The sequence below is a fragment of the Myiozetetes cayanensis genome, unplaced genomic scaffold, assembly GCF_022539395.1.
Source record: "Myiozetetes cayanensis isolate MyiCay16 unplaced genomic scaffold, myiCay2020 scf1, whole genome shotgun sequence".
Classification (NCBI taxonomy): Eukaryota; Metazoa; Chordata; class Aves; order Passeriformes; family Tyrannidae; genus Myiozetetes; species Myiozetetes cayanensis.
Genome location: NW_026086604.1, coordinates 147323506 through 147337379, shown reverse-complemented (window position 1 = coordinate 147337379; position 13874 = coordinate 147323506). Strand labels below are relative to the sequence as shown.

Here is a 13874-nt window from a genome sequence, read left to right as displayed (position 1 = left end):
AAGGCAACACAAGGAATTCCTGCAGGAATTCTGAGCCTCATGGGGAAAAAAGACTGGCCTAAGCAAAGCCCTTTGATCATGGCAGCAATCCTCAAGTCCATCTTTCAACCATGTTGTAGTGTTATATCTCAGGTACAAAAACTTTGAGCAGTGCTGTCACGAGATTTGTTTGATTGATTTCCTCCTTATCTATAGAAGGAATCTGTAGATTGGCCGGGGCAGAAAACAGGGAAACAATTTCAGACACAATTTCAGACACAATCTCAGAAGCAAAGGAAAGTGAATATAAGTGCTGATCCTATATATTGGGCGAGAAACCTGTGTTTTTATCAACAAAAAATGTGAGGGAGAAAATGTAGGTAATTGTTCCTCTCTGTTTCATTGCTGAATGGATTTTGGCTTGAACATATCCCCTGAGAGATCTAATCATTCAGTACATTGGTTAATTTGAAATTTCATTTCTGATAGCATTTCCTATACCTAAATACCTCTGTTAGGTATTTTCTCTTCAAATTAGTGATGTATTTTTTAATTCTTGTCTCTTTCCTTATAGTCACATAACCGAGTTTTAATCACACACTCCTCTCTGAAGGTAAAGAAGGGGGCAAAAGGTTGGAAATACATGCCAGGGAAGTGAATTTCATCCTGATTTTATTAAGGAAAATACATTTTTTATGTTCAATTTTAAATGTAAATGCTGCCAATGAAACTGGGGAACACAAAAATACATCAGGATCAGAGGAGGTCGGAGGACAAACCTCAGAAAAGAGGCACCAGGGCAGTTAACTGAGCTGCTTTCATTCACAGTGACTTCTGTTGTGAACTGACCCCAGCTATGAACTGCTCTGCAGCATCCCGTTCTCTGGTTTATTTTCTTTTTCTTCCTCAGTAATTCCAAATTTATTTTTTTTTTTGCTTGTTTCTTTCCTTCCTTTCACTGGGAGCCGAGACGAAGTTTTTCAGGGAGCCAGCTAATGTAATTCCAGCATTTGTTTTTGTGAATGAAAATGCCCAGAGCTCATGGCCCTGTCGTTGTAAAGTTAAGATTGTTTTCTTCCCCCATGGTGTTACCTTTGTATCAAGTGATTTATGTGCCATTTTATTGCCTGATCACTTATTGCTGGGGGTCCCTGTACAGCTCTTTGCAATCAGGCTTTATTTGGAGCTGTTCTGAGTAGTTTGATGTCACTAAAGATCTGTCAGCCTGTTCTTCATTCCCTTTTATAGATCACTAAGATCTATGTAAAACAGCACAGATATACTGGTAGCCTCTGTCCGTTGAGAAAACAGAATATATATATATATATATATGCAAATATATATATATATTCCTACTCTTTTCTCTTGTCTTTTTATACATAGTGCTCTTCCCTCCAAACAAACCTCTAACAAGTCCAATGGGAACCTTTAGGGAAATAAATTTGAATTCCTTTCAGAAACCTGAATGCACTGACCACAGGATCTCCCTTGTCCCCGTGCTGACTCTTTCAGAGGACTTCACAAGCCACGTCATTCTTCCCCTTTACACCTTATTTCTACAAATGCTCTTCTTTACAAAGAGTTTGTCCAGCTCCAGCTCAGCTTCAGGTTATGGGATGTAGCAATACCTATATATAGCAACCACTGGCTGGTGCTCTGGCAGACCATGAAACTTTCTTCAGTAAATATCAAGTGTTTAGGGGTTTTTTTTAAGTCTCTGAATATTTTCTTATTTTCTGCTGATTCTCTCCACCCTTATGCTTCCACTTCTGCATTGTTCTTTTCAGAGACTAAGGTTTTATTATTATTATTATTATTATTGATACATATAATTTTCATTTTCCTTTGTCCTTCCTATCTGACTGTCTTATGTTTTTTTTCTCAACCACTGGATTGCTGATTAAATTATTTTCCTATTTTTTTTTTAATTTTTCTCTCTCTAAACATAAGCAGTTCTTCCACTGCTGCAAGGTTGCAGTTCATAAACTGCAAACTGTTGATGTCCCTGAGATTTTCTTGCAAGACATTTATCATAATTTTCACTGGTTTGCAAGCAGGCTGCCCCAGTGACACAGAGGACAGAAAAAATATGCTAATTTAATTATGGTCAACCAGAATTTATCTCCAATTTTGCCATTATTGTTATTACTTTGTTCCTCCCGTTTACATTTTGTAGCTGTGGAGTCAGCAGTGTCAAACAAGGTGTCCAATACCATGTGCACTCCACATTGTCTCTTATTTTCTAAAATTTCTGTTTCTGAGATGCTCCATAGCCAATAAGAATCTCATATGACCAGCAGCTGCTAACAAAATTTCTCCAAAATTCATCCTAAGTCTTAAAACACTTTCCAGATAAAAAAAAAAATCTCGTTTCCTCAGCAAGTTGCTGGGTGGTTCTTCTTTAGAGAAAGACTCTCTTTGGTCTTATCTCGTGGTTCTTGCTGTCACCATGCGACAACTGCCCGGCCTGGGGAACCCCCAGGTGGATTGTTCACATCAGTGTGACCATATTTTGGGGCTGTCATGTCCTCTGGGCCATTTTCAGTGGGCTGGTGGGATGAGCTGGCTGTCCAGGAGCCGTCACTCCCTCCAGGCAAGAACACTGTTGTTTTTGAAAGGCTCTGTGCGTCCTGGCGCTGCAACATTTGACGTGTTCAACAGAGCTTTTTGAATACAGGGCGTTTCAGGAGAGGCAGGAGGACCATCACAGTGGCAAGAGGATCACAGAGGGTGTTGTAAGATTGGGAAGAGGCTGTGGAGATGCTCATGCAGGATGCAGGGCTTCAGTGAGGAAATGGTGTGACCCCAGCCAGGACTGGAGTTGGGACTTCAGTTCCCGAGGCAGTGTGGGCAGAGGGTCTGTGTGCTGATGTGTAAGGAGGGTGTCTGCCCATTTACCACTCCCTCCTTTCCCCACCAAAACACAACTCCCATACAATCTCCAGGACATGGATATTCCTGCCCTGCTTTCCCTGCAGTGGGTCTTTCCCTGCTGCTCCGGGGAGTCTCTTCCACAGTGTCCCTGATCGTGACCCTCACCTCGTTACGCTTCATTCTTCTTAATCACATCTCGTTTTTCCTGATTGTACATAAAAAGTATTTTCCAGCCCTTTGCCCAAAGGAGTCGTTGTGATGCCCGTGACCTTTGAAAAGGAAACTTTTGTGATAAAAAGGCGCTGTCTGAGGATCACATCAGGGCAGCAGGGGAGAACAATTAAAACAGAGCATTAACAAACTGCCAGGCTGTTCGTCTGAGGGCAGGATGACAGCATCTAATGCTCCCCCTGAAATGACTGCTTTGATCCCAATTTGGGTTACTTAATCCTGAGGTGGATTTTACGACATTCCATAAAAATACAAAGCCTAAATGGAATAATTTTTACAATTCCTGGGAGTGAAGAGGAACAAACATTCTAGGAAGCACAGAAATAAAAGCTTTCTGTGAAGCATAAAATACAAAGCCCAGCAGAAAATGAGAAAAATAAATGCCAGTTGTCCATTAAATTCTCAAAAGAAAAAGAGAAGAGCTTAATGACTTCCCTTTTAAACTCTTGGGCTTGGGGAGAACTGCAAAGAAACCTTCGGAGTCAGCGTTCCCTCTTTTGTGCATTTTGGCAATTTCATCTTGCTAAGGAAGATAAATTTCCTCTCAAATGGAGTTTGGGTTTTACGAAAGAAAAATTTTATGACCAGAAATCACTCACTGAAAAGTTTCTTTTGGTTCAGAAGAGTTTCTGGGTTTGTGTGTTCAGGTTGTGGTTGATCAGTGCCAAAGCAGATGGTCCAAATGGGGTTTGGATCACTGGTTTATAACTCCATTTTGGGGGGTTTGAATTTTCATCTCAATTTAGAAATGGAAAGACTAAACTTCCAAAGCCTCTAGCAAGATATGAAAACCTCTTTCTTTCCCATCTGTAGCTGGAGAGAATCTTATTCCAGCAATAAAGATATTCTTAGCATAGCATAAGTAAAAGTAGGAGAAGAAGAAATAAGCCATTTTACTCTGTCTTCAGCACTTCAGCTTTGGATTAGTTTTATCCATCAATAAATATCAAGGTAAAAATCCTTAATTCTGTTTTCCATTATGAAGCAGAAGACATCTATAAACAGAAATGAATGAAAATGTAAAGTCAGCTTAAGGATAAATAGAAAGGATAAACTGCCTGTCATCATTACTCCTCTTAAATGACCTTTCCTGTCTCCATTTGTGGAACTGATGTGTGGGTTTTGTAAGAGCTGTCCAGCTCTGAGAGAAATTAGTCTGTTGACATAGAGCTCCAATAATAACAAATCCTTGACAAATAATTGTGTTCTTTGCTCAATACAGCACTGAGGGTCTTTTCTAGGAAAATTCAATTTGCAGTAGTAAGATCTTTTTTTTCCTTTGAAACGTTGCTGTACATATGAGAGATAAACACCAGAGGCTTCATCTTCTTTGCCTGTAAATCAGACTCAATCTGGGAGTCACTAGAACTGTATGGATTCTCTCCAGCTGAGAAAATAGCTCCATCTTCATTTCCAAGCCTTCAGCTTCTGCAGGCTGTGTGCAGCAGCCTGTTCCCTGCTTGGTTCCCAGGCTGTGTCTTCTGTCCTGAACAAACTCAAGCCATCATCACAGTGAGCTGTGTTCTCAGGCCCAGTGGGGACAAATGGACAATTAAAATCCCATCTGATTATGCAGTGAAAATTGATCTTGAGATCAGACCTCTCTGAGTGCTACTAAAAGGTCCTGTTGAGCCAAGTGTTTTTCTGAAATGGAGTGGGTTTTGAACAAGAAATCATTTAAAGTGAACACAGTGAAATGTGCTTCTAGTAGGCAAAACCAAAAATAAGTATTTTGATGTGACCGCATTTTCATCTTTTGCCTTGGAATTTTTTGCCTGCCAAGCTCTGCATGTTAGGGTTTATCCTGTTCAAGTCTGAAAGATCTCTCAGAGAAACCTTAATAGAGACAAAATGGTGGTGCCCCAAAACATTTTTTAAGCTTTCATAGACGACAGTGTCTCAGTAGGTACAGCCACGTTCACTCAGTTGAAGCTCAGGTGGGATGTCACAGACAACCTGAAGATCACTGAGTGATTTGTGTGGGCAGCTGGTTCAAGTCCAGGCCACTCATTCAGAACATGTCAAATGAACCAATGTTGAAAAGTTCCCCTCTCTTTGCTGAATATGAATAGACCCTGGGATAACCAGCTGCTTGGAGATGTAAAATTAAATTATGTCAATCCAACTTCTCATGCTCACCATGTGATGGAATTGATTCATGGCCAGGGCTAAGTCACTTGGGTGTTCTCTCTTAGGTAGCTGATCTAGAGTGGGGAAGAATTAGTTGCTCCTTTTCCTGAAGAAGCCCGTGGGATGAAGCCAACACCGGGAGCTGTGAGTGTAACAAGGCTGGACCTGTGTCTTGTCCTGTGGAGAGGACATTTGTGAGAAAGTGGAAAACCAAGCCCTGAAAGAGCTGCATGCATCATTCATAGATTCTAAAGCCAGAAAGGGTTGTGAATTTTTTTTCTGATTTTATGCATAAAAAAAAGCCACAAGATTCTCCTGACTTTGTGATCCTCTGCATCCCAGCCATCATCTCCTGGGCATATATATGAGACTTGTTTTTCCAGTACCTTCCATCCAGGATACTCTACTTCCACTTGTCCCATTTACCAGCCTTTAAAAAAAACCAAAAACCCCAAAAAAACAGTTATCTGGTTTGCAGGGAAAGGCAGACTTGTGGAAGAAGACTACTAATATTAATGGCAGAAGCAGAGTGGCAGTCCCTCCGAAATGCAGACTGGACATCACTTTGTACTTCCCCAAGTGGATTTTAGTGTCTGCCTTCAGGCCCACAGGCTTGTCTACTGCTCAGGTGACTAAGGAGGTGCAGAACATTCAACGTAAAAATTAAGAAGAGCGCTCAGTTTCAGTGGCCAGTGTTGCTGTTCCATTCTTCTAGAAAATATAATTGTAAATAATGTCCCTGTCAGGGTTTCTTCTGACACCTGGGCAGCTTGTTAAAAGTAAGAACTGATGTATTTGCCTTCCTGTTGCTTTTGTAGAGAGCTGAGGTCTCTTACCAGTGCTTTGTCACAGGTACCAGTGTCACCCATAGCCTTCAGCTGTGCAGGAGAGCCCCCAGTGCTGCTCAGGTCTCGGCTTGGGCAGCTGAACTGGGAGAATGGAAAGCTGATTTACAAAGAACAAGAGTGTTTCTAGTGAAGTAACACCCAGAGTTTTCAGCTGGCAATTCTCCTTCAGGTCTGATGAGTCACACTTCTGCAGTTTAATTTCAGAAAAGGTCAAAACCCCTAATTTTCTGATGCAGTCTGTGGCAATTTGAATTTCCAGTTCAAATGGAACGATGCTGTCGCATCAAAGCAGGACTCAGGAAACTTGAAATGCCTTCTCCAGTCCAGTTCATCATGTTAATCCCATGTGATTAATCTTACTTGCTCTTGCTTAGGAGTCTATAGTTCAATCTGGCACTTTCCATTACGATTCCCAAAGTGGCAACTTTCTGATTGGTGCCTTTTTTGCATCTTTGATAAAAGTTAACCCAAACACGGCTCTGAGCTGATGAAGAACCTCAAGACTTGGCAGCAGAATTTCAGAGACAAAAGTTCTCTGTGGGTGAGAGACACCCCCATCCACCTCCCCCCTGAGTCTGGACACTTCAGGGACTGCCTGAACATTTCTCTTCCTGTTACTGAGAAACAGAGCAGTCACCAGTGTGAGGGTTTAAGATTCAAGTCAAAACAGGGATATGAAGCTGTTTTTGTGAGCCAGTTGACTTCAAGCTCTTAATATGACAAAACCAATTCTAACAAGGGCAAATGCACAAACTGCACTGTTTTGATTATTCCTTGTACTCCCCTGGGCCCTGCTCTGCTAAGGGAATAATTTCCAAAAATGTCACGTTCGCTCCTAGAGCGGCGTTTTTTGTGTCTCACGTAGCAAGTGTTTAATGTACACAATTCCCAGCGCTGCCAGTCTCCCAGTGTCTGTTCAGGTGCTTATGGCACCATCTGTTGTAAAGCATGTTACAGGAACCACAGGGAACAGTCTGATGGATGTCAAGATACCCTGATCACTGAAATACACCGCATAGCATGGGAAAAAAAAAAGGAGAACACCTTTAAATTGGTGGCTCTGCTGCAGTGTTTGTAAATAGTTGGAAGTGAATCACAGATTCGCCCCATTCATAGGCTGCAAAATGCCAGGAGCCCTGGGACCCTGGGAGTGTGTGTGAGGTAAACACCATGTCACAAGCTTAGGCTGGGACCTCAGCAGTCCTGAGGTGACAGCTCTGTAGTTCTGACAGCCTGCATCACTGGCAGCCTGGGGACAGATCACTGTGTTGTAGGCTGCTCTTCTTTGTGTCTTGAAATCAAACTCAAAACTTGCTCCTAAGTGCCAAATCCTTCCACTGACCACGGTCTACAAATCAGAACCGTCTCTTCTGTTTGTTGTTTGGGGTTTTTTTCCCCTTTCCTGTTTACACTGAGAGGAAACTTATGTAAGCAACTCCCTAACAGATGCTACAACAACAGTAATTAGAGCAAATCTCAATTCTCAGTGGTGAGGCTGTATAACACAAATAATAATTACCCAGCTCAGCAGATTAAAGAGGGAAGTGGTAAATCCATCATTTTACCTTTAAAAACAGTGCAAAAAAGGAGGCACTCTACAGGTATGATTCATCTGCTCTGTTTTAAAGGTCTCTTGTGGAGTGCAGTGTATACCAATGCAAAGGGAGTCTGGTGGTGACTGACTCACATTCAGACCTCTGCAGTGCAGCCTTGTACTTGAGGAGCCTGACCCCACCATCACAGCCTGCTGTGGAATGGGAGGATGGGTCCAAACACCTCCCAGATCAACACAGCACAGTGCTACCCAAAACTCTGTGCAGGGAGCCTTGGATGAGCTCAGCAAAAGAGCCAAAAATCTCACCCGTAGTTCCTTGTTGCACCCAGGAAAGGAGAAAAGGAAATAAGTTCCTTGCTAGGACCTCTAATTTTGTACTCCATTTTCATTGCTGTTTTGGAAACTTTAACAGCTGCTGGGTGTTTTCTGTATAATCTGGTATTTCTAGTAAACTTCTGAGTCTGCTGCAATCAATAGTAAAACCAGGAGGCTGTTTGCAGTCAGACTGGAACTGTAAAATGTGCCTTTTAGGGTGTATCACATCCCTAAAGCCATTATTTGACTCACTGGTCTTTTTTTTTTTCTCTCTCTTCCTTTTATTTCCAGATAAATTTTGTATTTCTATTTAACATAGTTAGGATTTTGATGACAAAGCTGAGAGCTTCAACCACTTCAGAGACAATACAGTACAGGTAAGTCAGCTGGTGCTTCTTGCTGTTCTGGTGTTAACAAAGCACTGCCTTGCTTGTCCTGTCCTTGTCCCATCTTTGTCTTCCCAGATACCACTGTTGATGGAGCTCATGCACTGGGCACACAGTGTTTATTTTTTGCAGACTTTCCATAAAATTTTGCCTGCATTTTTTCTGTCCACTCCATTTCAGTGTCCAGTCGACACAAACAGCCTTGGTTTACAGGCACAGAGACGTGCACAGCCACAGCCACCACCCTCTTACCCCCTCCAGACTTGCACATGGCCCCACACACACGTGAAATTCCCCCCTTTCAATGAAATCTGAAGGATTTGATCTCATGTGAGGGCAGGAACTTTATCAATTTCTGTGTGTACACAAGCATATGCCAGCAAGAGCAATAAATCCAGCTCTGGGGGCCCAGCACGGGAAGGACAGGGACCTGTTGGAGCGAGTCCAGAGGAGGCACCAAGATGATTAGAGCAATGGAGTACCTCTCCTATCAGGAAGGCTAAGAAAATTGGGATTGTTCAGCCTGGAGAAGGCTTTAGGGTGACCTAATTGTGGCCTTCCAGTACCTGAAGGGAGCCCAGAATAAAGATGGAGAGAGACTGTTTATTTGCTATCAGCCTAAACAGTCTAAAAGCAAATTCTCAAAGACCAAGAGATGCTGAGCACCCTTTTCTTACCATCTGCTGTATCTTGGAAGGTGTTTGGAGCATTTATGGACAGGCAGGTCCTTACACTGGGAAATAGCACAGGTTTTGTGTATGAGATTGCTCACAATCCTCTAACTCATTTCTGGATAAAATCTCAGTGTATCGAGCTGAGTGAAATCTTTATGTCCTCCAATCAGTCTGCTCTTGACTTGGGAGGCAGTTTTGCTGCAGTAATGGTTTTTTGTTGTCTGATTCCTTCCTTTTACTCCAGTCTGGGTTTTTGGGACAAAGGGGAAGTTAGTGCAATTGGTCTGATGTTCAGACCCTTCTCTGAGCATTACCTGAGAAATGAAGGGAAAAGTACCCCATTTTCCTGCTCAGACCTCATGCCATAAAATTAAAACTAGCCTGAAAAAGCCCTGATTCAAATATCAGTATATTTTTATCCCCTCTGCAGTTTTCAGGGAGCATTAGGAATACTAGAATCCGAGGCAATCTAAAACAACTGCCTTTGCTCTCAATCAGATGACAGAGATCTTATCCTCACTACAGGCTCTGTGAGGGAATTATATTTCTCACAGCCTAAATAGAAACCCTTAGAATTCCAGCAAAGCCTGGGGCAAGCCTTGATGCTCTGAAGCCAAGCAGTCCAAACATTTGTTAGGCAGATATTAAACAATGTGGCAGCTACTTTTAGACTGTCACTCTGTTGTGACACTGGCAGTGCTTCTGTGCTCTCCTGCCTGCCTTTATCTACCTGCTGTGGCACTATAAAGAGATTTATAGAGACTTGGCAAAGTTGCAGTCTTTGTGCTTGTACAGAATCTATTACAGCTGTTCTCAGCTGACACCCCAAGACACTGTTCTAGTACCAATAATAAGGATTAGCCCCTAATAATTCTGTTAATAATCATTTATGCTTCGCTGTGCACCACCTGGTTGTTTGTCATTTCTAAGACAGCCCTAAGCAGCTGAGTTTAGTGTGCAGGTGTTTCAGAGAGAGAGAGACAAAAGGGGTCTACACTCCAAACAGAATCAAACAATGGGGGTAGAGCAGGTCTGTTGGGCACAGCATTCCTGCCCGGGCCAGCAGCTAAATTGTGCACTGATAACATCGCCCTGAGGTGTAAGAAATCACTCAACAAACCTGCAGAGAATCTCCAGGCTTCAGCCCTTTGCAAGGCTTATTGGTAGGAGAGGAGCTGAAGGAGAAAGGGAGAGAAAGGAGGGGATAAAAATGATGTTTCCATTCATCCCCTGGGGTTCAGAGTGTGGGCACAAACAGCAGGATTCAAAGGCAAAGGCTTTCCCAGAACACAGTTTCTCCAAGTGGACGGGCACTGGGCAGAAAGGGGGGGTTGTCTCTCTTTCCATGCTCCTCCTTCCCACCCCACCCCACTTGTCCTTCCTTGTGTTCACTGCTGTGTTGTTTCCTGCCCACAGGAAGGCAGTCAAGGCCACGTTAGTCCTCCTGCCTCTGCTGGGCATCACCTACATGCTTTTCTTTGTCAACCCTGGCGAAGATGACATTTCCCAGATCGTTTTCATCTATTTCAATTCCTTCCTGCAGTCTTTTCAGGTAAGAGAGCAAGTCTACAGCTGTGTGAGCTACTGCTGCAAGGATCCCTGGTGCTTTTCAGCCATGAACCTCATGGGAATGAAGTCTGGGATGGAAATACTAGTTGAAAATAGCTCAGCTTAGTTCACACATACACAATAGATATATAAATACGTCACATGGAGTGGAGATCTCCTCTCAGGTGTGTACTGGAGGGATTCATCTCCCTTCATATCAGCACTACTTTCAGTCTATAGCTACAGCTCCTCACCTGGGCTCCATCTAAAGTCAGTGGAGAGATGATATTTCATTTTAACTGCCTGAGAGAGGATGATGAATCACCCTCCCCAGGTACTGCTGTCTTCACAGAGCACACAGTGGGCTGAGACAGATTAGATGTTGTCAAAACAAAGGGAAACAACACCTACCTGTTGGACTTGGGAGATGAAGACTTTGGCTGCACTGCCCAGCCTCTCACTCCAGCTCTCCTGCAGGGGTGCATTCACTCAGCCATCAGAACACGTCCCATCTCCTCCCTCCCCTGAATTTAACAGGAGTTCTGCCAGGATGTAAAAGGCAGTGGAATGTGAATAACTGTCCCAGCTTTCTGAATTTGGCACAAAACCAAGAGCAACTGAAGACCTTGGGTGATCTTTAGCCCCACATTTCTGCCCAGGTGTGCCCTACAGCTTTACCTGTGCTTAAAGACCTTCTTGAACTAGGATGGAAATATGTTTGACATGGATGTTTTACCTCCTGTGTGCAGGAACGAGCACTCTGATACCCAGGGGTATCAATACAAACACACAGCTGTCATGCCAAATCTAGGGTTATGGAATATAAAAGTTACGAGGTTTGGGTTACTGTTTTTCCTGATGGCACATTTACCTTGGAAACCCAGACAATCCCACCAGAAATCACAACTGAATACCCAAAATGAAAAATGTCACTTTTAATCTGTGAAGAAAGGAACCTTAGTCTTTTCCAGTGAACCAATCCACACCTTTCATTCCCTAAAATTAATTGCATTTTTCATCTGCCAGTGCTCAGTGCCTCAAAAAAATGCTACACTGCTTGTTTTCTTGTTAGTGTTACAAAGATAAATGTAAGAAAGAATGCACAGGGAATCTCTCCTTTTTGGTGGCAATAGTAACAATCCATTGCTAAAAACAAAATGGGTAGGATTCAACTCACAGGAATTCTGATCTTTGCAGTCCTTGCAGGGGTCTAATCACTGCTGTCAAGAGATGCCTCAGAGCCCTTCAGCTCAGGGAAATTTAAACAACCTGATGATAAACCTGCCCACACAAGAGCATCTAAAGCCATTTGACTCCCCCTGTGAGTGCCTGAGACACCCACACAGGGCTGTCAGGCACGACACAGCACCTATGAGGGGTCTGGGCCGTTTTGGGAGGCAGCTGGATGCTGTAGATGTGCTTTAGTGGCAATCCCCTCTGTCAGTGGAAGTGTTAAAATATCTACCTAATAATTGACTGCTTTCTGTTCTTTCCAGGGTTTCTTTGTGTCAGTATTTTACTGCTTCTTGAATGGTGAGGTAAGTAATTAATTCTTGGGAGGCAGAATGTACTTGAATGCCTGATTAGAGAGATGTGAGATGTTTTTACATGGGGTCACAGTTCCATCAGCCTCTTGTAGAAGACTGCAATTGTGCACCTGAATTTCCCAGCCCTCTTTGTAGTTCTCCTTTGTTCTCAAAGCTTTATCAAATTTGGGTTATTACCTGAGAAGTCAAGGCAGAGGAAAAGAAGCCTTCTCAGATTATAAAATTTTTGTTCTTTATTTTAAGACTTCTTTGAAGTTTCTCGTTAATTAAAAATACAATTTCTGGGCATACTTAATTACTCCTGAGCTGGGCTCTTGCTAAGGATATGCTGCAGGTGACCTGTTTTTAAAATGGGATTGGTATGCTGGGCTAAGAGAGTCAGTTTTTCTGTGTGGATTTCTATCTCTGAGTGGTCGATGCCTGTTGCATTCAGAAAAGAGGGTTGGGGGCAGATTGGTGGTGTTCCTCAGAATTAATTTTAGGTACAGCCAGTCAAGCCAGAAATGTTTCATTAATATCCCTCAGATCTTGACTTCCACCCCAAAGTGTGAGAGACTTTTTTTTTACCCCTACTTGCACTGCCAGTGTCTCATGTATCTGCATTTCAATGTGTCACCTTTTCTCCTGTTAAAATTTGTGTCTTTGCAGAAATTATTTCCATGTCTTTGTTATTCCTGCTGCATTGGTATATATTTTGGTTGTGCTGGTTCTTAATATCACTGTGGGCTATGAGAAAGAATGGGCTTGGCTTCTTATCCTGCAACGTTTTCTGTACTTCAGATTATGAAGCGCCAGTATTTTATTTTATTTTATTTTATTTTGGTTTAGTGATTTCCCCTCTTCCTCACTAATTCTGAGGTGATGTTAACAAGAACTAGCACAGCTTTCTCAGATTAGGCAAGTGCTGCTTTCATATGCTGGCAGCAGAGTGTTCTCAGTTCTCTTCCCAACTTTCCTTCCAGAAATTCCAACCACTCCATTTTAAACAGAGGGTTTAAATCTTCCCCCCAAAAGTGCAGGCACCTTAGCAGTAGAACTACAGTTACCACAGGCTGTGTCAGGGGAGGTTTAGGTTGGACATTTGGAAAAGGTTCTCCATCCAGAGGGTGGTTGGCACTGAACAGGCTCCCCAGGGCAGTGGGCACGGCCCCAAGGCTGCCAGAGCTCCAGGAGGGTTTGAACAACGCTCTCAGGCACAGGGTGGGATTGTTGGGGTGTCTGTGCAGGGCCAGGAGTTGGACTGGATGATCCTTGTGGGTCCCTTCCAACTCAGAATATTCTGTGATTCTCCAAACCTTGCCATACACCTGGGTTGCTTGTGACTGCACTTATATTTTTGTGAGCTGCTGTGCTGCACAACCTGCTGAGGTTTAAGGCACCAGAAGTCTCCACAGTTCTACTTGTCACATTCATCAGGTTTACACTGTAAATGCAGAAGGAGAATCTTCCATGTAGACAGCAGGCCTTTTTTATGTCTTTTTTTTTTTTTTTCCACTGGTGTCACAGGGAACATGAGGGGCTGGAACCCAGGCTCTGATTTCAAAATCCATCAGGACTTTCTATCAATCCAGTGCACTTCCATTTTGTGCACTTGGACTAGGACCAGTTGGCTGTTCATACCAGGTTTTCAGGGTTTTTTGGCTGTTCTGACATTCTTTCAGCTGCCTTTAGTGGGAGAAATATCCCCTTCACTGCAGCAGTCTGAAGTTGTCTGTCCAGAGCCGTGAGCCAACTTCCCGTCTGCTGTAACTCCTGGAATGAGTTCAGACATAATCAAGCTTGTCAAA

At 43.0% G+C, this 13874-nt stretch overlaps 1 protein-coding gene across 4 annotated transcripts in view; it reads left to right on the top strand.

Moving 5' to 3' along the window:
* Positions 1–13874, top strand: part of CRHR2 (corticotropin releasing hormone receptor 2) — a 138448-nt gene that overhangs the window by 112977 nt on the left and 11597 nt on the right. For all 4 annotated transcript variants that reach the window (XM_050320801.1, XM_050320800.1, XM_050320808.1 and 1 more), the window contains 3 exons: positions 8224–8309; positions 10409–10544; positions 12037–12078. In XM_050320801.1, coding sequence (XP_050176758.1) covers positions 8224–8309; positions 10409–10544; positions 12037–12078 — 264 coding nt within the window. The remainder of the gene's footprint in view (positions 1–8223; positions 8310–10408; positions 10545–12036; positions 12079–13874) is intronic.